This window comes from Balaenoptera ricei, chromosome 20 (assembly GCF_028023285.1).
Source record: "Balaenoptera ricei isolate mBalRic1 chromosome 20, mBalRic1.hap2, whole genome shotgun sequence".
NCBI classification, from domain to species: Eukaryota; Metazoa; Chordata; class Mammalia; order Artiodactyla; family Balaenopteridae; genus Balaenoptera; species Balaenoptera ricei.
In genome coordinates, this window is record NC_082658.1 from 37,487,026 (window position 1) to 37,511,157 (window position 24,132).

The 24,132-nt window shown below is 50.0% G+C and overlaps 1 protein-coding gene across 8 annotated transcripts in view; it reads left to right on the forward strand.

Annotated features, from left to right (window-relative positions):
* The window catches only part of MSI2 (musashi RNA binding protein 2), a 393,325-nt gene that overhangs the window by 298,857 nt on the left and 70,336 nt on the right, over positions 1-24,132 (forward strand). For all 8 annotated transcript variants that reach the window (XM_059908127.1, XM_059908124.1, XM_059908125.1 and 5 more), the window contains exon 8: positions 18,221-18,303. In XM_059908127.1, the coding sequence (XP_059764110.1) occupies positions 18,221-18,303 (83 nt within the window). The remainder of the gene's footprint in view (positions 1-18,220; positions 18,304-24,132) is intronic.

The window sequence follows — 24,132 nt, forward strand, 5'->3', positions numbered from 1 at the left end:
TAGTTTACTATCAGAGGAGGTCTGATGGGGACTGGAAACAGTTTGATGGAGAAATTTAGGAGGAACCATAGGAGACCAGATTCAGGAGAAACAAGATGGCTATGTTAGATCTTGAAGGAGTCCTGCCTCTGGAAAGTGGGTTGGTGCTGGTTCCCTGTCTATAGGTGGCCCTTTGTGAAATTACCAAGAGAAAGATGGGCCCTCAGGATGAAAAAGAACTTTAGCAATGCCTCAAGATGCCCAACTCTTAAACAAACCATCTTTGTGAAGTGGTGAGGGGTGGTGTCCCTTTTCCGAGAAGTAGTCAAACAGTTAGAGAATAGAATTGATGGGGTGAGATGGGGCCAGGACCAGTGTGTTCAGTGGTTACTTTGCAAACCACAGGTGGATCATGCTTTTTGAAATGGCCAAAACCATCTCCTTTCCAGACCCATAGAGACCAACCAGTAATATTTCAGGAGGATTCTTTATGAAATGATGTCTTTAAGCTCTGGGTTCTGGTTTACTGACCAGCTATTTACTAGCTTGTGCTAGACAAGCAAGGGAAAAGGACAAAACAAAAAGCAAGCAAACAAAAAGCAGCCCAAATCCCCTGAGATAGTAGGAGGAGCCCCTGCCTGCAAAAGATGATTCAGAAATAAAGAAAAGGCCTTTCTTGGAGTCATGATGTAAGCCCAAATGGAAAGTAGGTTTTTATTTATGAAAAAGAGTTCTAATATATACAGCAGTTACAGGGAGGAAGATGGCTAAGTAAGTGTTTTTCTGCATCGTCTGATTCCAGCCCTTTCCTCGCTGGGTACCCATTGCTTCTGTTGACAGCAGGTCACTGGGCACTCCAGAGGCACTGTTAAGGATAACATCTCTTTTCTCCCCCCACCCCCCAGCAAAGCCTTGGGAAAATAGCCAAGTATTCAGCAAAGTAAAGGCCTGGCTTTCCTTCCTCCCCCTCCTCCCCTTGTTGAGAAATCTCATTATCCAGGAGAATGATTGTGAAACTCCAGTCTGTCTGCAGCCGAGCTGTGGGCTGTTCTCTCTCCTCCGCCACGGCCCTGGTCCCCTTGTCTGTCTGCAGGGGAAGACTAATACCTATATATTAAAGCCTTAAGGATCTATAAATCTGAGTTGATTCTCTGCTGGCGACAGCGCAAGCTCTTTCCCACAACGCCCGGCATGATCTAATGGGTTTACAGTTGTTCGAGTGCTTCTGCGAAGCCCAGGAAAGCGCTTAGTAAGGAGACGCATGAAATGGCATTGTTTGTTCCACCGCAAAGCTGGAGGATCATCTTCAAATGATCCACCCTTTGCCTCGGCCACCCTAGGACAAGAAGGCTTTGTGGAAGGAGCCGCAGAGACGGTTCCCGCCGAGCTGGCCTTTCTGCCTGAGAGGTGCCAGGACGCCGGGGGTAGGAATCATCCCCGGCTGTGTTCATTTTGCCAGGAAGCTTGGGGCTAATTGGGAACAGAAGGGATGCCCAGGGGATGAGAAGAGGGGACACGAGTGGGGGAGGTCTCACCAAGGTAGAGGAGTGATAAATATTTGCTTGTAGCAAAACAAGAGTGAAAACAAGAGAGGCTCCTAATGAGAGCTTTGGGGCATCGTGTGTTCTCAGTTCTCAGGGGCCAGCAGTGTGGGTTGGTGTGATTAGCTGCCTTGCTACTTGGCACAAGGCCAATCCCTCTTTTCAATATCAAGCTTCATAAGCGTGGAACAATAACAAATCATTATAAACCCTCTGGGAATGGTGGGAGGGTGGTGGGAGAGTTTTTTTCCTCTTCTCTTCGATAAATCCATCTTCTCGGCTCAGGTACGTTTTTCCCATTGTAAAGAGAGAATGGCAAGGGACGAGGGTGTCTCCGAAACTTGCTGTATTGCTAATCTGTTATTAGGCAGAAGTCTTAACACCAGGCTGGGTGCTCAGAGACCTCATTGTGAGCTGGGGATGGAATTATGCATCATGAATAAAAACCGCTGTCAACATGCATTGGTTTCAAAACATTAGAGCATATGGTATGTGATTATCTGTATTGTCAAGTGCAATAAAGTGAATTTGGATGTAATAAAGAATGTAATATTTTAGAAATTTGGTAATAAACTAAGGAAGGGATGACAGCTGAGGTTCTTTAAGGCCCCAGACACAAATAAATTGAAGTTACTAGTCTTTGCAGCCAAGTAGCAGAATGGCCCCAACATGCTGCTCTGTGCGCTGTGATTTTCACATCGGGGAGAAGCTCCACTGTTTCTCGGTTGCCTTCTCTGGAGAACAGAGAGGCTCTGGGTCTTGTGTTGACGATGAGAGGAGGATCCAGCCTTTGCCTTCCTACCTGGCCTGGAAGTGTGCTCGGGGCTCCTCTGGGCAGTGGAGGGCCCATCTCTTATCAAGGGCAGTGTTGTCTCCCATCAAGGGCAGCGTTGTACTGGGCGTCAGGCCAAGCCACCCTGAGGATCCTTCTCCCCCGGGGAGGGTCACCCCTCAGCCTGTCTCCAGCCGTCTTTGCCCCAGTGTGTTCAGTGCGAAAAGGTGATACTCAAAAGCCCAGGAATCCTTGCAGCTTCCCCTCTGAGCAGCCACTTTCTGGAGGCTGCATCCCACAGGGTTAAGTTATTAAATCAATACAGCAAGTCAATAGAAGTAAGAAAACTAGATCTCCAGAGCAGAGCACAGATGAGTCAACATCTGATTAGAACTAGGCACTGTGCTGAGCTTCATGTCTCAAGCATCGTGTTGTTGAAAAGGTCTACAGTCGAAAATATTACCATCCCCATTTTATGGATGAGAAAGTTGAGGCACAGAGAGACATCACACAGCTGATCGGTTGTGGAACTGGGGTTCCAGCCCACGTCTGAACCCAAAGCCCAGACTCCTTCTACTCACAACCCACAAATAAAGAGGCTCTTTCCACTCACAACCTTTTCTACAAATAAGGGGGGTTCTTTCCACTCATAACCCACAAATGAGAACCCATCTCAGAAGGCCTCGCCACAGGGAACTTTAATTTACAAAGTACCTAGGACCTTGAAAGAATGTTCCAGGAAAATGCAACCAGGTGATTTCTCTGTATTCCCACTTGGGCCTGGCAGAGGCTGGTCAGCATTTATTATTATTTTTATTTTTTATTTTTTCCCTTAGTTTTGATTTTTGTATCCTGGCTCCAGCAAGGTAGACTCATTTATCATCACTCTAGCAGTGTGCCTTGGCCTTTCCCTTATCTTCCTCTACGAAGGGCTCCTGCCCCACCTAAAGAGCCTGTTTGCTTTCCCTGACTGCTTTCTCATGTATCGGACCTGGGGCTTCAACCTGACCCCTGGCTTCTGACTTCCGGCTTCCAGCTTCCAGGAAACCCAGGCCTTGACCCTCCGGCTTCCAGGAAACCCAGGTGTGGCCTCGCCACCCTTGCCTGGCCCCTTCCTTCACCCCAGTCTGCCGTGGCTCTTCCAGTCCTGGCTTCCAGCCCTGATCTCACGTGCGGCCCAGCCAGGCAGGCTGTTTCATTATTAAGCGTGAAGAATTAGGAGTACCACCATCGGGCCCGGCTAAAGCAATTTGGGCAGCTGGGAAAAGAGAAGACATTTAGTCCATTTCGTGCCTGGATACCTCTGTAATTCCCAGGACAGGGTGGGCAGAGGTTTGAATAAACCCCTCTGGCCTAGGGATCTTATGTCCTGGTTTCCATTGGAGATGACAACAAGGTGAGTCCAAATTCACTTCTAATCACTTGGCTTTGGCACCTCAGGGTAGACCCCACTAGAGCCCATCCCGCTGCAGTCCATATCTATTGATATCTACATTATTTTCAAGTCTCAGCTGGTGGCCCATTTATTCCAAGCAATATTGGGTACAAAATCCTTATATGAAAACTACAGGCTTGTGCAGGGATGATGCCAGGAGTGGGCATTATCTCATCTAATCCTCATGCCAGCCCTTTGAGGTGGGCATCCTTATTCCCTTTCTTCAGGTGGAGACCCAGGGTCAAGGAGGTTAAGGGCTTGTCCCAAATCACGCAGCCAGTAATGCTGCACAACCAGGATTTAAACCACATCCGTGGGTTCAAGACTTGAACCTTCCCCAGTGGTCCATGGAGTCTTACTGGTCTGACTTAAATGGATGTGTGGCTCTTTCTCTTCCTCCCCATCCAAACCCTTCCACGTCTGCCCTTTCGAGGAGGCTGCACTGAGTGGTATCAGATCTTACAATAATTTCCTTTGGGCAAAATAGACCTTGATATCCTGTCTCTTGAGTTTCTCTCAGACACGCTCGTAGAACCTGCAGAAGGGCTGAGGGTAAACCACAAAGAACTCTTCTGCCCTTGCTGCCAATTCCCAGGGTTACCCACCAACAACCCCCCACCCGCTGAAGAGCTGCTGAAACTGAACTGAATGCTCCTAATGATCTGTGAGTGTATTAATCCTCCTTTCTGTTAATTAACAATATGATAAAACCGGCATTTCCTAAGTCGTCGCTTAACACATGTTTTAGCAATTATGTACTTAGTGGTTTGGATTCAGAATGCTAATAGAATAAAATTTTAATGAAGATACGACACTATGAAAGATTTATTGAGAAGAGTTCAGGTATTGCTGCCATTAACGTATGGGGGAGGGGTCTCAGTTTGAAGGATGCACCCCCAAAATGCCTTCTAAGCATTCTGTGCTCTGAGCCAGGAGGACCCAGGAGATCCTGGAATTAGCAGGTTCTTGAGTCCCATGAATAGCCCACGTGCAGGCCCCTCCTTGGGGGTCGGAGGGGTCCACACCAGCTGGCAGGCACTGAAGGTACCTATTCCCACCCTATCCTCTGGCTTTAGTAGTGTCTGTAACTAAGGGATGACTTCACAAACAGTGTTCAGGGCATACAGCCCCACCTTCTTCTAGAGCAGGAGTCTTCAAAAAAAAAAAATTTTTTTTTAATTCTATATCTTCAAAATTTTTGTGCAGAAAAAAAATTAACACACAAACCCCCAATATGTCTTATTTAATTTTCAATTTATATACATGTACTACTATGCTAATATATCATATATATTATAAAACCTATATAAATAGGAATATAATAGGATGGGATACATTTGATATAAGCCGTATTTAGAATTTTATTTATTAATAATTAAAATAATTTTTGGTGAGAGCAGTATGATTGAATATGCTTTTTAAAAATTCTTGATTTAATAACATTTTGTGATTCAGCTCTAAAGGTTGGATTCTGAGTTTAGCTTATTATTTTGATACTTGGTTTTAATACCTGTCATAACTGAAAAATACACTTCGAGATATACAGATCTCAGTGGAAGAATCACATTTGCTGTGCTGACTAAATCATGATACTAATTTTTCAATCCCATTCTCCAATTATGCAAAGGATTTTGTTGAAATTCAGCTTGTAAATTTCCATCTTCCCTGATGTCAATCAGTTTTTCATGCAAACTAATCAAGTGTTGCATTTTTATATTTTTAACAAATGGGTTCAAGATCCACTGAAATGTTCATTTAAAAAAAAAAAAAATGAGTCTTACGGTTCTGTTTCCAAGTTTTAAAAGTATGCGGATACAAGCCCTTTTGTACATAACCCAGTCATATCATTTTTAGCAACAAAATCACAGAACAACAAAAATATTTTCCAAACATTTGTTTTCCAAGTGCTTTCTCTAAAGCACAAGTTTCTGTTGAAAAGCGGGTTCTTTCTCACTCACTCAGCGGCTGCTCTCCCATCTGATCAGAACACATTTTGGGGGTGTGAAGTGGCTGGTGAGGAGTCTTGCTAAGTGGCAGAGTAGGGTCAGCTCGCTGTTTTCTGGTAGTGGCAAGGTTTATATCATTAGCATCATCTCCAATCTGGTTTTCTTTGTCCATTTTGCAAGGGTTCCTTTACTTAAAGCCAGATCACATAATCTATACATCCATTTATACACCCTGGTCACACCTGAACAGCACTGGGTACCGGCTACGCTTGCAGCAGGTAACTAAATGAGGTGCCACTCTGACCTCACCCCCACTGTAGCGTTTCCTTTTTCTCTCCAGGGGTCTATAAAATACCATCCAAGACAATGTCTCTCTGACGTCTGGATGTATGAGGGCACTAGGACCATTCACTCCATATATTAAATATTAGTGAAGCTGAAATTATTTTTAGATGAAAAATAAAAATTAAGCATTATGCTTTTTCCCTTTTCCCAATGTTTCTTAAACCCAGCTGTACATCTGAATCACCTGGAGAGATTTTAAAACATACAGATGCTGGGGTACTACCCCAGACCTAACTCAATTCTGAAAATGGGGCCTGGGCATCGGTATCCTTAAAATTTTTCCTAAGTGATTCTGATGCAAGAATCACTGTTGAGAATCAGTGCTCCAGATCCGTGCTTCTTCAATTTTAATTTGCATAAAAGTCACCTGGGGGATTTGTTAAAATGCAGATTCGGATTCAAGAGGGCCAGGGTGGGGCTGGAGACTCTGCATTTCCAGCAGGCTCCCAGGTGCCTGTGCTGCTGGTTGGTGGAACACCCTGAGTAGCCAGCCTCTAGCCTGTGCTGCCCTCGCCCCTGCTTCTCCCCGTCCTTCTCCCTCTCCCGACCCGGGCTGTTGTCTGGGGAGCCGAGGAGCCATCCCTGACGGAGCTGCCCCCCGCTACCAGGCTGCCTGGGTTGCTGGTCTCAGCTTCTCGGAGAGATCTGGCCTCCAGAGGTTAAGAACAGTTCCTTTACAGCCAGAAAAAGCAAAGAGGCCAGCCCCCCAGCCCGCGGTGGGGACGCGTGTGTGTCTCGTGCAGGGGCACCTCAGCGGGCAGCTACCTACCCCCAAACTCTGGGCAGGCTTACGGGCCGCCCGGCCGGATGGAGTCCTGGCGATGTGGGCAGAAATGACCCCTCTGCAGGGGGCACGGAGCTGGTGGCGGGCCAAGCGGGCGTCCAGCCAGGGCTCTGTCGGTTGGGACTATTCTGAAAACATACCTCATCATAAAAGTCATATAATTTGTGGTGGCGCTGAGAACCTGCTTCCAAGTCGTGGTTTTCTGATGGAGTTTTGGAACTTTCTCTGAGGCCAGTAACTGTTCCTTGAGAACTTGTTAGAGGGAAGCGGTGGCATCTTGAGATGACTGGGCTTCTCCGAGGGGTCCTGTCTCCATCCTGGGGTGAACGGGGTGCCGGACTGATCCTGCTCCTTCCTTGCAGCACAGGTTTTGTTGTCCCTGTCGGCGTCCCCTTCCCCCTTTGTTTCTGTCTCCTTCACGTCCCCTCCTCGAGGATACCAGGGCACCCGCTCCAGAACAGCCGGTGCACAGGCTTCTGACGCTGGAGCAAACACAGAGGCTCTGGTGGCGCCTCAGTGATCAGGGTGAAGGCCATGCTCAGCCAGCACAGGGCCTGCCTCTCAAAAATCAGTCCTTTTTTTTAAACCTAAAGTGATGTAGGGTCCTTTTAAGTAACAAGTTTGCATGGGAGTTTGACCATGTGACTTGTTTTAACTCTCCCTGTCTTGAATCCCGTTCCCATCATGATGGCAAAGCACCATGAACATCTCTTTGACACACATGTCAATGTCAAATGAATTTCAGTAAGTGAGGTTCACGGCAAAGGGTAAAGGTGACTGTGGAGATAGAGGTTGGGTTAGGGGAGAAGCCATAGAAAGTCTCTTGATTGTGGGAGAGGGTAGCTCACCCCTCACAGGTGTTTTCAAGGCAGCCTCCAGGCTGGTGAGGTAGATTTTTTAAACTTCCGTCTCACAGAGGGTAGGATACTGAGGGTCAGAGTGGGACATCCGGCCATTGCTGGAGCCAGGATTTGAGCCCAGATCCACCTGGCTCCAAAGTCTAAGCCTGTTTCTACGCCGCCTCAGCAGGGGCATTAAGGTGGATTGAAACCCCACCCTAAGCTTCCAGGAGGCTCACTGTGTGGGTGGGGCTTGAGGGCGAGTGTCCGAAAAGCGGACAGATTCAAAACCCACTCTTTGGGGGAGAGCCCGGGGGTCCTAACCAGATGTCCACCTCAGTGGGTAAGAGCCTCCAGCCGGTGCCCCATCTCCCCCGAGCTCAGAAAGCCCCAGGGTCTAGAAGCCTTGAAGGACGCGCTTCTGCCGGTGGAGCCCGCCAAAGCCCCCCAGGCCCTGTGTTTCCAGAGCAGCCCTTGTTCCAGCTGCGCCCGACCTCAGCCTCTGTCAGCCCCCCCCCCGCCCCGCCCCCGCGCTGCCGTCCTGGCACTTTCTGCCGGGGTCCTGATCCGAGCCAGTTGTCTAGCGATTTAATTTGGTGAATTTACCACTGCGTCCCAGAGTTTATATTGGCACTTAACAGCAGTAATATGTGTCTCTCTCGCCAAGAACTGACTATTTTCCCTACCAAGATGGAACACCACGCACAAAAAATAGGTTTGTGAACTAATCTGCTGCCCTGACAAGTGTCATTCACAGAATCACTGCTCTGGAGCGCGCTCGGAATGAAATGAGATTGGGGTTGTCTGGCCTGAATCACAGGTGCTTTTTCCCCCTCGGTTAACAAGAGTCTGGGATGAGACACCCTTCCGCTGTAGCCGCAGGCACTTTCAAATCACGCTATCAGTATTCATGGCAGATTTCTCTCTTAGAAAAATGGTTTCGGGGTGGTTGGCCGTATCACTCTCTCTCCTTCCGCCCCACCTGCCCCTGAATCTCTTTCTGTCCTTTCCTCCCTTCTTCCTTCCTGGGTGGTTTTTTCAGACACGCCCTCCCCCTCATTGTAAAGCTCTCTATACACTCATATAATTTCACAGACTCAGGGAGGTGCCCCTCATCAGTAAAAAAAAAAAAACGTCTCCCACCGCCTGAATGCCTGTTTGGAATTCTAAAGTAGAGCTTAATTGCTTTCACATAAGGATTTGATCTGAGTAAACCACCATGACCTCTGGGAGTAGAAGCAAGATCAGTCATTTACACTTTAGTATGAACTGGCTTCCAGTCCTTTCCTGAGTCTGGGGGGGGGAGGAGCTTCGTCTTTGCCCCGATCTCCCCCTGCCTTGGATGAGGGCTGCCCCTGGGGCTGCGAGGTCCCGCTCTCCATGAAAGAGACATCAGAGCCTTTTTAGAACAGCTTCAGTCTCCCCCTTCATGTGAAAGGGGGGCCTGAAGATTCTCTTTCCAGTGGAAGGTTCTGGATTCTTTTCTACCAAATGGTCTTCACTTGGCTCCTCCTGAATTGGGAAACATAAAGCAGAGTCAGACTTGGGTGGGCATCAGAATCACCAGAGAACCCGTTAAAATGCAGATTCCTGGGCCACACCCACAGCGCCCACATTAGGGGGCAGACAGAGCTTGGGGATGTGCATTTTTAACAAGCCCCTCACCCATCAGAAGACTCTGCCCAAGGACCACACCGAGAAGCACTGGTTTAGGAGCACACTTCACTTTTACCCCCAACTTGGTTTATGGTCTGTGGGCCTCAATAAATAATCCTGAGCTTATGGTGGTCGTATGAAAAACTTACTTGTAACTGAAGCCTTAAAGAAACACTTGCTGGTTCACGGTTGGCACCTGACCTTTAGAAGGCTGATGCTCACATTTCAAGGTCAGGTGTTGGTTAGAGCATCCTCGGGCTGAAAGGGAAAGAAAAGCATCTTTCCAGTTGAGAAATTGGCTCCCCTCTGGCAAATGCCGCCAGCCTAGCTTAGTATTAATTTAGGGAATTCAGCGTCGAGCAGTTCCTCAGCACTAGATTGGAGTCTGAGAGTGCCACTGCTGTCCTCCGGGTCCCCAACACCTGAGATCCCGCCCTGCCCCGCCTCCACTCTCCCGGCCCCCGAAGGTGGCTGAAGAGGCGCAGGTCCCAGCTGGCTCGCCGAGTCCCTTCCCCTCCTGATGAAGCGGTGTGTGGGGATAGAGAGACCCGTGTCGATTCACACCAATCCAGTCTCTGCCTGCACGCCAACCACTTATAATTCCCCACAGCCACAGCCAGCTCTGCAAGGCAGAAAGAAATATGATCAGGCAAGTTGAGAAAATAAATTAAACCAAGTGTCAACTTTTCTTGTTTCTCTCCTCATTATTAAGAGATGGAATGGGGCTCGTTTATCAAGCAGGGGGAGAAATTAATTGACACGGCTTTAATATCATGATGCCTGGCGTGTCTGGTCACATTCCTTCATTTTTTGGAAAGGCATTTTATTATCGTTTACAGCAACCAGCTGCCAAACTACTGGTGTAAACGAGGAAGCAGGTGCATGAGTGATGCCACAGTGGAAGGGCTGCAGTGCCACCCTGAAGGGCACGTGGCAGGGAGGAAAGGCCAGGTCAGAAAGGACCCCCCAAAGAGGCAGCTTGCTGGCTCCAGGTCAGGGAGGAAGAAGGGTATGGGGCAGAGAGAGGACTGTGCTGAGAAGGGATGTCTGCAGACCATCCAATCCATCACCGGCTCGTTTGCCAGCCACGAGGGAGGGTGGTAGCAAGCGTCTGCCTCTGATGGCCTCCTGGCCCACACACCTTTGTTCCCACCAGCCCTGAGGCTGAGTCTTGTGTCCATCGCGGGTCAGTGTGCCTGTCCCTGTTCTTTGTTCTTTATAAGGCCAGGGACGTGAGTGCTTCTCTGTTTATCCCTCCAGGGTGGCTGACCCATTAGAGAGCCAGTTTGCTGCAAGAGGTGTCTACTAGCATCTTGCTTGATGACCCAGCCCCGTTTTCTGGCAGCTCCATGGTTGGGGTCTGGAAACGTTCAGAGGAGTCCCTACCCTGTGCCCATCCTTGGCTAGACTAGCTTAGGTGATGCTCTAGTTGTTTTTCTTTATAAAATTCATCTTTGTGGTGTCACTGTGAAAACCCTCGGTGTCCCCTGAGTTGCCTTTATGTAGAAGGGCTCAGCTACACACACCCAGGAGTGAACACTCAGCTGGACCGGACAGCACATCTCTCCCCCACTCTCCTGGCCCTCCTGCTGGGTCATTAGGCAGAGGGGCTGTCGCCCGGTTTGTAGAGGGTCTCTCAGAGCAAGGTGATGGGGTGGGGTTCCAGAGCCAGGTTGTGGGACACGTTTAGAATCCAGCAGATGCTGGATTTAGAGTAACCCACCTTTATATGAAGAAAGGGGGCTGGGGTAGAACGAACATAGGCTCCCCCCTCCCCTGCTGCCCGGGCCTCAGTTCTTCAGTCTGTAAAGTGGGAACAATCATCCTACTTGGCGAGGGTCGGGTGTGAAGACTGAGTTAAAGAAGGCTGATCAATACGTGCAGTAAGCTTTCTCTTTTTATAATTATTATTAGAATGTGGACTGATAATAAACAACCACCTTTAGGATACCGGACAGTAGATATGACTGAAGGAATCCCATCCCTGGCTTGGTGGGAAATGACATGCTTATCTGATGGAAATCCACATTAGCGTTTGGGTGTAAGAACAGGCACAGCCAGGACCGTCACCCCTCCTGCCCAGTATCTAACATCTGAAGATGCTCAGGAAAGTCATGGCAGCTCAGACTGGACTTCACTGATGTCCAGGTAACACGCAGTGAGTATCCCAAAATGGGGATCAGTCATCAGAAACATGTCCTTCCGTTTGGAAAGGCAGCTCATTTTTTTCTTGGAACAGATCAGTCTTCTGAGTTATATTTTCTTAAGGACAAACCCAGGGACATGTGAAGCCACCCCATCCCGCCATGTAGGGGGGCCCTCAGACCCCATCCAGGGCTCCAGGAAAACCCTTCCAAGGAGATGAAACCAATTTGCCAAACCTGCTGTAGCCCATGGAAGTGGCCCTGACATGTTCTGAGTTGGGGATGGAGGGCAGCCCAAGGTGAAGTGTTACTAATGGACACACAGCTACCGGGGGTTGACTCCGTGCTGAAACCCACAGACCACCATGCTCGTGGCCCAGGTCTCACCTTCCCAGGACTGTAGGGCCTCCAATCCATCTTTGCACACTTACTGATCCAGGGCAGGCCCTGATTGATGACCTTCTCCAGAAAAGCAGGGTGGGGTCGTGAAAGGAGCCGAGTATGACTCCTGGTTCAACTCCTGCTCTGGTTTAGGGTCCACATGCCTGCATGGACGAGGCGTTTAGCTGTGCAGTCGAGCGAAATGACGACACAGGAGCCTGCCCTGCCTCTCTCAGGGTTGCCTTGGGGACCAGGGAGGATGATGTAGGGGAAGCATTTTGAAACCAGAAAGTGCTCCCCACGCCCAGACCCAAGGGATTCGTATTTACTCTGGAAGCAGCCCAGGGATGCTGCCGCTTCCCCCAACACTGGGTTATTAGCAAGAGAGGGAGGTTGTGTGGGTTATAAATACCCTTGCGTACACATACCTTAAGTTCCTCATGGGATACTCAGAATAAACCTGACAGTCTGGGGTTTTTTCTCTCTCATTTTTTCCCCCATTAACCAAGTGTGTTAACTCCTGACTTGCATTGATTTTCACTGAAGATGCGTTAGGCACTGTGTGATTGCCTATTAGTGTTCATGGACCTATATGATAAGAGACGAAAATTATATTTGAGGCTAGGAGAAGGCCGTTCCCATCTTTCCCTCACTGACCTAAAAACGAATTCTCTGTAAGTTAACTGTTGGATGTTCCTCGGTGACTGCCTTTGGAGCAGGTCATTTTAATTTTGAGGTATCTTGTTTTCAGACTTCTCTTCTGTGTGTGTGTGGTTTTTCATAGCTTTGTATTGTTCAGATGAGTATTCAGTTTAGTTCATTTGAATAAAAGAGGGAAAAAAGGTTTGACTGTTAAGTGCTTATCTCCTAAGTAGAGCTTACTTGTTAGTTTCGATTAAGAGCTTCATTCAGGAGAATGCTGTAGAATTTCATTTTTAAATGCTCGCTGTCAACGGCTACCCTATTTATATCCGTTTTAAAATCCCTTTTTGTTTGGGGTTAGCCTTCCCACCACCTTCTTCGTCCCAGTTTTGTTGACTCCTGGGGCCCCTCAGAAGCGCAGTTGCAGTTCAGGTGGGGACTTTGTGAGAGGCCAGGCAGGTGACATTTTGCTGATGACAAGTTGAGAGGGTTTCTAGCCTGTTGTCCCCCAAGTTTTGGCCTTTTGACACTCCCCCTCCCCCCCACCCCCCGTTTTCAGCCCCGAGGGCTCCTCTCCGTACTGGATGGCGGCTCGTGACTTTAAACACCTAGGGACGTGTTTTCTGGCTCTGGGGTGGCACCTCCTTAGGACCAAGGGAGATGAGACACTGGGCAGGGGTGTTCACATGGGCACCCCAAAGGGCCCTCGTGGAGCTGGAGCCCCCGTAGACACTGTGCATCAAAGTCCTTGCCTTGGTGGGGACAAGAGCAGGACCCCCCACCCCGTGCACCCCACCTGGTTCTGCCTGCATCTGTGAGGCCCAGAGAGGTGAAGGGACCCTCCTAAGGCGCACAGCTCATTACCTGGTCCTTGCTTTTGAGCGAGGATAATTGTGTTTCTTCCACCTGGCTGCTATGCTTCTGCTTGATGGGCTTTCATGAGACTCCATTTCTGATTCTCTGCGAGGCTCTCTTTTGGAAAAAAATGAGAGGGAAATAATCAGTCCTTCCTGCTCCTTCTCAGGAATACTCAACCTCCCTGAGCCTCATGTAGGAGCTGTACATTCGGCAGATTGTTCAAAAGATTGATGCCTTGAAAACATTATGCATAGTGAAATAAACCAGACACAAAAGGACAAAGACTGTATGATTCCAAGTACACGAAGTACCTAGAATAGGCGAATTCATAGAGACGGAAAGTAGAATAGTTACTGGGGGCTGAGAGAGGGAGGAAGGGAGAGTTACTGCTTACAGGGTACAGAGTTCGAGTCTGGGATGGTGAAAAGTTCTGGAGATGGATAGTGGCGATGGTTGCAGAACATCGTGAATGTACTTCATACCACTGACCTGTACACTTAAAAATGGTTAAAGTGGTAAATTTTATGTTACGTATATTTTACCCAATAAAAAATTAATTTCAAAAATGAAAAAGACTTTGATGCCGAAAAAGGATTTTTCCCGCCCTCTACCGCATCCCTCCTAGATTTCTGACTTCCTTGTTCTGCCCTTCACTCCTCAGTTTAATTGATTTTGGGGGGGTTGTTCGCCACTGAGTTTCTAATTCATTGTAAATGATAATGCATCTGTGACATAAAAATGATTATATGTTCAGGAATAACATTTATCGATAGTTAAGTGTTTCATTGCTTCTTTGCTTTCTTCAAATGGAATGAATAAATATTTTAGACATATTCAAGTTTGTTTTCTCTATTTGGGCCCAACAGACAGGGCTGTTGAAACGATATAGATCTTTAAAATGCTGCAAATGAGTCTTGACATCGCTGAATTGTGATGCATCCATGGTACATAGGCTTCAAATCCGGGCTCTCTCCTTTGATCAGAAAAATCATTTTTGTGATACTCGAATTTTGAGTCCTGTGGGATTAGGGAAGGGGCCAGCAGGGAGTCCGGATCTGAAATGACGCCGCGAGTCCTGCCCCCTCCCTTCCCAGTGCAACAGTCTGCATTTTAATTCCCCTCTGCCAGCTCTGCCACATCTCTTCCCATCTCTGAGCAGTGGCAGGGAATGGGAAATTGGGGCAACAGTGAGTCCTGAGTGGTGTGGGGCCTGGAGTTCAGATAGTTATTGCACGGTGGACCAGGGAGGAGTGGCCTACAGCAGAAAAGCAGCTTCCTTGGCGGGGAACTCAACCCGTGGCCTCCAGGTAACTAGACTTACCTGGGTGCTATTGCAGGTCAAGTACGTGCTCAGCAACTGGGTGACATTAAACCACTGTCCTCCGGCTCCTGGGTGGGTGCCCTTGACCGGCACTGACTCATGCTCTCTCCCGGTGGCATGGATGGGTTTGCCTCATTCGTCCACACTCTCCTGCCTTCCATCCAAAGCGCATGCTTGGTCTGGCTGGAGCAATCTTGTGGGACCTGCCCACCTGTGTGGAGGCTGCCGTAACCTGCAACCCTGCTGTCTTAGTTTGCAGTGGCTGCCATAACAAATTACCACCATCTGAGTGGCTTAACGCAACAGAAATTTATTCTCTCACGGTTCTGGAGGCCAGAAGTCTGAAATCAAGCTGTCAGCAGGGCCATGGTCCCTCTGCAGGTTCTAGGGGACAGCCGTTCCTCTTCCAGCTCCTGGCGGCTCCAGGCATTCCTTGGCTTGTGGCTGCATCACTCCAATCTCTGCCTCCGTCTTCACGTGGATGCCTCCCCTCTATGTCTCACTTCTACCTCTCCTCTCTCTTTTAAGAACACCTGCCATTGGGTGGCAGGCCCACCCTAAATCCACAGTGATCTCTTCTTGAGATTCTGAACTTAATTACGTTTGCAAAAACCTTTTTTCCCGATAATGTCACATTCATAGGTTCCAGGGGTTAGGACATGGACATACCTTTTGGGGGCCACTGTTCAACCCGTTGCACTCACCCTAATTAGCAGTGGGGTTCTCTCCCTACCTAAGAACTGGCCCATCCTGGCTCGTTTAGGGGTTTGCATGTTGTCTCCCTCGAGAGGGAGGGGTGAGGTCTGCACAGGAGAGATGCTCCCCTTGAGTGGGAACCTCTGACCTGTGCCTATTAGAGAGCGAATTGCTTGAGAAGAGGGATGTTGCCTTGTTGGTCTCGGGGTCCTCCACGATGCCTGGCACGGGTGGGAGCCGGTTTATGCCCAGAGAAGGGCTGAATCAGTCTTGAGGGGGAGGCAGTGACGCAGATTAGCGAGATGCTCAGGCCCTAGAGAAGCAGAAATGGCTCGTTCTGTCGTTCTCAGCCACCAGCTGCTGTGTGTTAGGGGCTCTGTGCTTCCCGGGGACCCAGAGTGAATGAGGCCCCAGCCCAGCCATTGTCCTTGAAGCCAGTGCTAGCAGATTCCTGCGTCCTGTGCTGTGCCACCTCACCCTCCCTTTTGAGGGAGGACCTCTTGAAGGCATTGCATCTTAATCCCTTCTACTAGGATCTGGGCTCTAGAAGGGTGGCCAGAAAGGGGATTAACCAAAACAATGCCAGTCCCCTTCCGTGTGCTGCAAGGGTTCCAGCCTGGGTGAGAGTTTAACCCGTGGTTTTCAGGCCCCTTTGAAGGGGGGGCTTGGGGAGCCAACACAGCAAAGCCCAAAGAGAAATCATTCGGAGACTTGCCTCTGGGTGTGGTCTCGTCCCATTCTGCACATAACACACGGGACCAAGGGCCAAAGAGAAGGTCGGCATTGTAGCTCTCTCTGCAGGGACCTGCTTTAGAGGGGGTGTATAAACCTAGTGAAAGGTTTCCTGCTGGGCCTCATTTTAAACAAAATATCATTGTGTCCAAAGACCCAGCTTGTCCAGGACCAAACTGGGAGAAACTTGCCAACTTTGACCCCGTGCAGTGAACGCTTGTCTGTGCCCCTCACGACGGGTCTGACCTCCAGCCTTACATGTCTGTAGTGGGCTGGGCATGGGCTGTGTAGGCTGGGAATACCAACCTGGTATTTGGTGTGTGGTAATAAATTACATATCGTCATAAGGATCGTGATTGCCGATTCTGTGGTCATCCTAGCCCTCTGTTTTACTAGAAATTGTTTGAGAGCAGGGAGTGGCCTTTTCCATTCCTTTCCCGAGGAATCTTCTAGATCCTGCAGGAGCTGTAATATAGGTGTGCAGTGCCCTCAGCTCCCTATTCCCTGCTGTTCCTTAGAAGGTTGGGGTGGTAGAGTCGGAGGTTGGAGAAAAGAGTGTCTTGAGAGATTCTCTCCCCACCTGGGATTTCTGGGGCCCAGAATAGACACAAAAGCTTAAAAAGGGAGCATCTGTATTTGTATTCATTGACAGGAAGCACTAATTATCATAATACAAAAAGAGCCGTTCTGATTTTTGTGTTCCTGGTTGGTGTGCCCAGACTTGTGTTCGGTCAGGCTCATATCTTTGCGGAAGGTAGTATCTTGGTCAGTGGAGCTGCTATTACAAAGTACCATAGACTGGGAGGCTTACAAACAACAGAAATTTATTTCTCACAGCTCTGGAGGCTTGAAGTCCAAGATCAGGGTGCCAGCATGGTCAGGTTTTTGGTGAAGGCCCTCTTCCTGGTTTACAAACGGCTGTCTTATTGTATCCTCCTATGGCAGAGGGCAGAGAAAGCAGGTTCTCTCATGTCTTGTATAAGGGCACTAATCCCATTCATGAGGCCTCCACCCTCATGACCTAGATGTTCCCCCAAAGGCCCACCTCCTAACACCATCACGTTACCGTAGGATTTCAATATATGAATTTGGGGGAACACAAACATTCAGTCCATAGCAGAGATTTGGGTTGTGACCTGAGGGGGGGACCCAGAGTCCAGTCTCAAACCTTGAGGCTCAGGGGGGAAGGGGCTTCCCAGGATGACACATAAGTTCGATGCAAAGTCAGAACTGGAACCCAGGTCTGCTGCCTCCCCCTCAGGCTGTCTGTGCGCCTGCATGTGTTCACTGCAGCTGCGTTTCATCCTGTTTCATCCGAGGCAGGGTGCCATCCTGTGAGTGGGTCTGTGTGTCAAAGCGGTGCTTACCGAGTGGGGTCACAGATGGGGCAGCGTGCTGGAACCCAGTCGGGGGCGGGAGGAGAAGAAAGCGAGGGGCAGGAGGGTAGCGAGAGGCACTCAGGATGCTGAGCAGCGGGCGCCTGCCAAAATTCTTCAGTGCAGCTTGTCTAGCAAAGCCGGTCTCCAGCCGAGTAAATACAGTGCATAGCTGACGGGCTGACAGCAGGCATCAAACAGTCTTAAACTGCCCCAAATCCACAGCGCTTTTGAAGCAGCACTAGAAAAAGGATGCCTACGCAGAACAGAGGCCTGAAACTTTTAATAGTTTCTTCCAGGCCTCAGGATGTCCTGATGAGGTATTAGAGGAAGTAATTCAGGAAGAAAAGGACAAATAACCGCCTCCGTCTGGAGGCCGACCCAAGGTCTGGCCATTCAATCGCGGAAAGGGCAAGTGTGGCCCCACGGTGATCCACCATGGTCGTCCCCCACCCGCCTGCCTCCTGCCATGAGCCGCAGGCTCTGACCCTTGTAAATAACAGACAAGTAAATTTCTTGTTTGCTTCCGGGCAAATGTAAGCCACAGGCGCCCGCCGCCTGGGGGGTGAAATCATTAACTTTTCCTCACTGTTGGAAGGGTGCTCTGTACAAATTAGAAATCGTTTCCTCAAGCTGGAGGCGCTTCCCAGGGATCCATCTGCCCTCATCCCAGGAACCTGTCACCACCACAGGACATCAAAGAAAGACGTGCGGGCCAAAGGGAACTGAACTCACCTCTCCTCTCTGTCTTTTTCCCCTCCTTTTTCCTTTAGGGTTTGGCTTTGTCACTTTTGAGAATGAAGACGTTGTGGAGAAAGTCTGTGAGATTCATTTCCATGAAATCAATAATAAAATGGTAAGTTGGTAGGGGTTGCGCTGAAATGTGATGATGCCTCCCTTCCCCCATATACACCCCTTGTCCTGCAGACTGCTGCAGCCTGGTCATGCTAGAAGGTGGGCAGGGTGGGCGTAGGGACCAGACTAACAGTTCAGCTCTGTGAATGGCAGGAGTTGAGAAGCTTTTTCTGTAAAGGGCCAAATAGGATATATTTTCAGCTTTGCCGACCATACAACTAACTGTCCAGCTACAAAACATCCACACACAATATATACATGAATAAGCAGGGCTGTGTTTCAATAAAGCTTTGTTTAGGGACACTGAAATTGAAATCTCATGTAATTTTCACATGTCACAAATTTTTATTGATTGATTGATTGCCATTTAAAAATGTAAAAAATCATTCCTAACTCTTGGGCTCTACAAAAGTGGTAGCGGGGGAGCGGGGGGCAGATTTGACCTGCAGGTTGTAATTTGCTGACCCCTGGCTTAGGGTATGCATTTGCTGTTTAGATTGGCTTTTGAGGGGGTCTATCTTATATATGAAGTTTTATCTTCATAAGATTCTCTCTCTCTTTGGGCCCTGCTGGGTAATTAACGTTCTTCCCTTCCAATCAGCTAGATAGTTTTACCCTCATGATTAGCCGCTTTGGCCTCCTTTTGGCCCTTTAAAGTCCCTTTTACGGGCGGGGCACCCTCAACAGGGAGGGGGTTGGATCATTGAAGTTTGGGGGGCCAGCAGGCCTCCCAGAGGAATGGCCACCAGAGGGCGCCATACCATGTGCAGCTCATGCATGCCGGCTTGAAGTCTCAAACTCCCTTCTTCAAATTGAGTAGGTGGGTGAGAAACCCCTTCCTTGTTGGTTCCAGAAAAAAATGGGAGCTCAGCAGGTGTTTCCGGAGCCATAAGCAGGTCCTTGAGAGCCAAAACATTTTGGTTGGCCAGCAGAACCTCCAGCCCCAAGAGAAGAGGGAGGGCAAATTTGTGTTCACTTGCAGCTGTAACTTTGATATTTTCTTCCTTTAGTCAAAACATTCCTTTGCTTCTGAAACATGCATTCACATACATGTTGTATATTGGTCCGATATGTGTTCACTGACTTTAAATTAAATAATAGAGCTTTTAGCATGGATAAGATCAAAGCAATCTGCTTAGCATGTGGTGCTACAGGCCTGATTCAATATTTGACTTGCTAATTTTTTCCCAGGGCACTAAAATAATATTGTTCGTATTGTTCCTAGCCATCATCTGCATCTGAAATGAAAATACTATTTCTTTGCGTTCTGTGGTATGGAGGCGTCAGCTCAGGCATTAAAATGGTATAGGGGAGATAAGTGTGTAGGAATAACCCAGGTCTAGAGAGACAGGAGGCTTAAAAGGAAACCTGCTTCCAGTGCCCGGAGACCTTGTCTCTCCTAGCCAGACCAGCTATTGACGGACTCCACTGAGATCTGCCTGGGCAGCGGGGAGTGGAGGGGGCAGCCCAGGGCGCTGGCAGCCTCCATGCCTATCCTGGCAGGATTTAACGGAACGGTTCATCGGGAAGGCCCGGTGTAGACTGGCAAGAGGCCTCGCTGTGCTGCCACAAATGCATATGTGAGGCCCTTCACTGTTGACTGGCTTGGCAACGAGCCTGAGACACAAAGTGGGAAAGGGCTCTCTTCTCCCCACTGTTCCCGTGGGGAAACAGAGGCCCAGGGGATATGCCCCAGGGCCACCCAGATAGTGAAGGAGCACAGGCCTTGAGGTATTGGCTGCCAGGTGAACTGTACAGACGATTGTCTGAGCTTGGAAGTGGGGAGGCGAATCCCCAGATGACGTGGGGGACAATCAGAAGGTAAGAGTTTCAGCCCCAGAAAGGTAGCCGGTGGGCTGGCCTGAAGGCAGAGAGGTTTGCAGCCATTGTCCCCAGTCTTTCACACTTGTCACCTTCTTTTCCACTCAGGTGGAGGCCGACTATGGCAGGTGCAGGTAACTGTGTGCAAAGCGTGAGGTTCCTGTTTTCTTTCGAATCTGGGGCTGGTAGTTGTTTTTAAGAGAAGAAGCCGAAATGGAAGCAGGCAAGAGGGATGGGTTGGGGGTGGAGTGGTCAGGAGCACAGAAGCCCATGGAGGCGTCACTGCAGGCGCCCAGCCCACCCCCACCAGGTACACGCCCTAAAGGGGAACTTAGAGGTGCTGGGAGGCAGCAGCAGCGGGTCACTGCTGGTCACAGGGCCTGTGATGACCACCTCGTGGGGTGGCTGGGGCCTGGAGGAGATACCACAAGCAAAAGCACAGGGTCAGGCTTGATAAACGTTAGCTCTTGCCATGGTCCACATCACCATCGATGAAAGGACTTCTCCGGCAAGCTCCCCTCCTCCGAAGGGTGGAATTAGAAGCGCATCGGTAGAGAAGCCCGAACCCTGAATTGCTTTGGATTCTGGGATACTGGTTTCTACTTCTGAGGCCCAAAGAAAAGGAAATGAATTTAAACTGTGCTATGGACAGAATTCAAATGAGAGATCGGAAAGACTGAGAACTCAGAGGCTGCCAAGCAGAAACAGGGGCGGTTGTGAGAACGTACGTAGGAGTGTTGTGTAAACTGGACTGTGGTTCGAAACTGTAAAGACAGATCTCCCGGAAGCCTCACAGTCTCTCTGTGAATTGGGCAGGAACGGAGAGCTGCGGGGACCACCACCCCCCTCTCCGTCCCCACAGAGTCCTTGGAGCTACCATTTTCTCACGTTCACAGAGAGGAGAGGTCTCACTGATGATGAGTCACAAAGATAGGACTCGAATCCAGCTCTTCTGGTCCTTAACCCAGTCCTCGTGGGCCTGGCACTCAGTGGGCCCTGTACAAATAATTGTGTAATGAATAAAGGATTGGGTGAGGGACCACGTGACAGTGAGGCACATTATCATTCCCAAAGCCATTTCCCATCTAATTTGGTTGGTGAATCTCCTGGACATTTGTTAAAATGAGGGCCCTTCCCTGACGTCCAGGACCGCCAGCAGCAGGCACGAATGCTTCTGGCTGCAGAGGAGCGGGGAAGCCGGGACCGCAGGAACTGACACACCCCCACCGCCAGCGCAGAGGCCGCCTCCGTGGCGGTGGTGGCAGGGGGATGGGCAGAGAGCCCCACCTGGTGCTCCCACACGAGATCCCACGAACAGCCAGTATTTTTGAGAGCTAACTCCATGCTTTGCTGAGTGCTTGCTTTATGTATGTCATTTGACTATCACCCACATCTGATGTAGGTACTAATTATCATCCCCATTTGACTGATCAGCAAGGTGAGGCAGAGAGAGAAGTTAGGCAGCTTGCTCAGAGCCATATGGCCAGCGAGTGGCAGCAGCAGATTTCAAGCCCAGAAAGCTAAGGTCCAGAGCTCACCATTTGTACCCAGTAGGCTGTTCCCCGTTCTCCAGGCTGAAAGAGACCTGAAGGGTCATCTCACTGGGCTACAGCCTTCCAAGGCCACTGACCACCCCTCCCAGTCAGCCGTGCTGTGGCCTGGGTGGTTCCAAGTTCTCCTAAGAGAAGGGCAAAGGACACAGGCTCGCTCGGGGCTGGATTCCCAGCTGGGAAGAAGGGCCAAGCTTCTAAGGGGTCCCTGTCGGCCGCAGGCATCTCCTCCACCCCCCAGAGGCAGGTGAGCAAGGGGCACGGGGGCAGCAGGCTGCCACCGGAGCTCAGGGCCTGACCGATGAGACTCAGCCGCGTCCTCCGACCTGGCACAGTCAGAGCGCGGCGCAAACATGGCTCCTTACAGTAAACACACGGATGCGCACGCAGGGCCGCCTGGTGACCGTCCCGAGGGGGCTCCTCCCCGGACACTCAGCGAGCCGGCGCTGGTGCAGTAACGACACGTCCCTCCCGCCGCGGGCCCTGATTGAAGCAGCGGGGACACTTGCCTGATTAGTCACCAGCACAGCCTCCCAGGGCCTCCCGGCGCTGCAGGGAGGCAGGTGGGAATTGACAGAGACCTGCCAGGCCCCTCAGAGGCCTGGCTCAGCCCCCATCTGCAAGGAGTCGGAGGCGACGCCCGCCTCACCGGCTGAGAGCTCGGGGTGCATTTAGAAAGGGGCCAGGCAGGGGCATTTGTGATCCACAGCAGGACATCGGCGGTCACCAGGCACCGTGCCAGCAGCTTGCATGCACGTGGTCATTGTCCCATTGTAGAGAGGGGGACAGTAGAGCTCAGAGCCGTGAAGGGACTTCCACAGTCCATGGCTCTAAGGGTAGAGCAGGGATTTGAACCTGTGTCATTCTGGCTCCAGCCCTGAGTCCTTCCCACTCTACCCTGCTGCCACCTTAGACAAACCTCATCATTGAAAAATCTGGATTGATTTGACTGGTAAATATAAGGATGGGTTTTTATTTGCTTTAAATAAGGATTACTATAGAATTCCTTTAAGAAGTCCTTTCCTTGTTCCTTTAAGTTGATCCAATTTATGAAAATTACTAAGCAGTTGGCAAGCTTGTGAGGAATGCAGAGTGTCAGGCCCCACCCCAGATACACTGAATCAGAATCTGTATTTTGACAAATCCGCAGTGATTTGTATGCACATTAAAGTCTGAATGCACTGGCGAGGATCACTGCTGATGAGATAATGTGGGGGGTTGGGTCATAAATCATCCATCCAGTGTCAGAAGGAAAGAACTCGGGAGTGAGGGGCCTAAGGCCCGAAGAGCATGCAGCCAGCTGAGCTGGCCTGGCCCGGGATCACCAGGCCGGTCTGGGACTCTTGGCACCACTGCACACTCCCTGTGTGTTCAGAGACCAGATCACCTCCCAAGGAAGCTCTCAGTGTCAGGGCCTCCCCTCTGACTTGGGTCTCGGAGCGTTGACTGCAGGTGTGTGAGGCTCATCCAGTGGGTGATGGGCTGGATCCTTGAGTGATGTCGCATGTCCTTGTCCCCAAGTTGGGACCTGCCGGGTCATTTAGAAGCACCCAGGACTTGCCCAAGCCTAAATCCCAGACCCACCACTGGTTATCCTGTGACCCAGCAAGTACTCCACCTGTCTGTACCTGTTTCCTCCTCCGAAAGATGGGACGGATGATGGCCACTGCCTTTGGCAGCTTATAGGAAGTGCTGGTTCAGTTTCTGGCCCTGGGAGGTCTTGGCCTGCTCTCTTGTCGGGTGTGTAATCTGGTAGCCTTGAAGGAACAGGCCTTCCTGAAAACCTCCTTAGTAACTGCAAGTTTCCTCCATTTGGCCTAAGCCAGGCACCAACAAATTTTTTTGTAAAGGGCCAGATAGTAAATATATTAAGCCTCAAAGGCTCTACGTCTCTGTCACAACTGCTCGACTCTGCCATCATAGGGCAAAAAGCAGCCACGAATGGTGTGTAAATGATGGGCATGGCTATGTTGAAATAAAACCTTATTTACAAAAGTAAGTGGCTACTGGATTTGGCCTGTGGGCCGTAGTTTTCAACTCCTGACCTAAACTGATACAGCTCATCTCAGTGGGCCCAAGGAAAGGCTCTCAGCCAAGTGGTCACCGAGGTTCATTACTATCGAGTCAGCATTTTACTAGTTGGCGGGGGGGCGGGGGGGGAACGGGGGGGACAGGGGGGCGGGGACAGCAAATAGACGCCAGGGTTTGGGGTAGCAGCCTGCGGAAAGTAGCAGCGCCTTCATTCTTAGAGGGCTCCAAGCACTGAGCAGGTGGGGAGTGAAGGAACGTTCAGAATGGAGTGCTGTCAATCCAAGAGGCCTTCTCGACAGTGGTGCCACAAACCCCTCACTGCTGCATGCCCCACAATGCAGCCACTAATTGCTACTCATTGTGACCTTGGGCAAGTTACTTGGCTTCTGTGCTTCGGCCCTCCTCTCTGTAAGACAGGTAACGTGTCA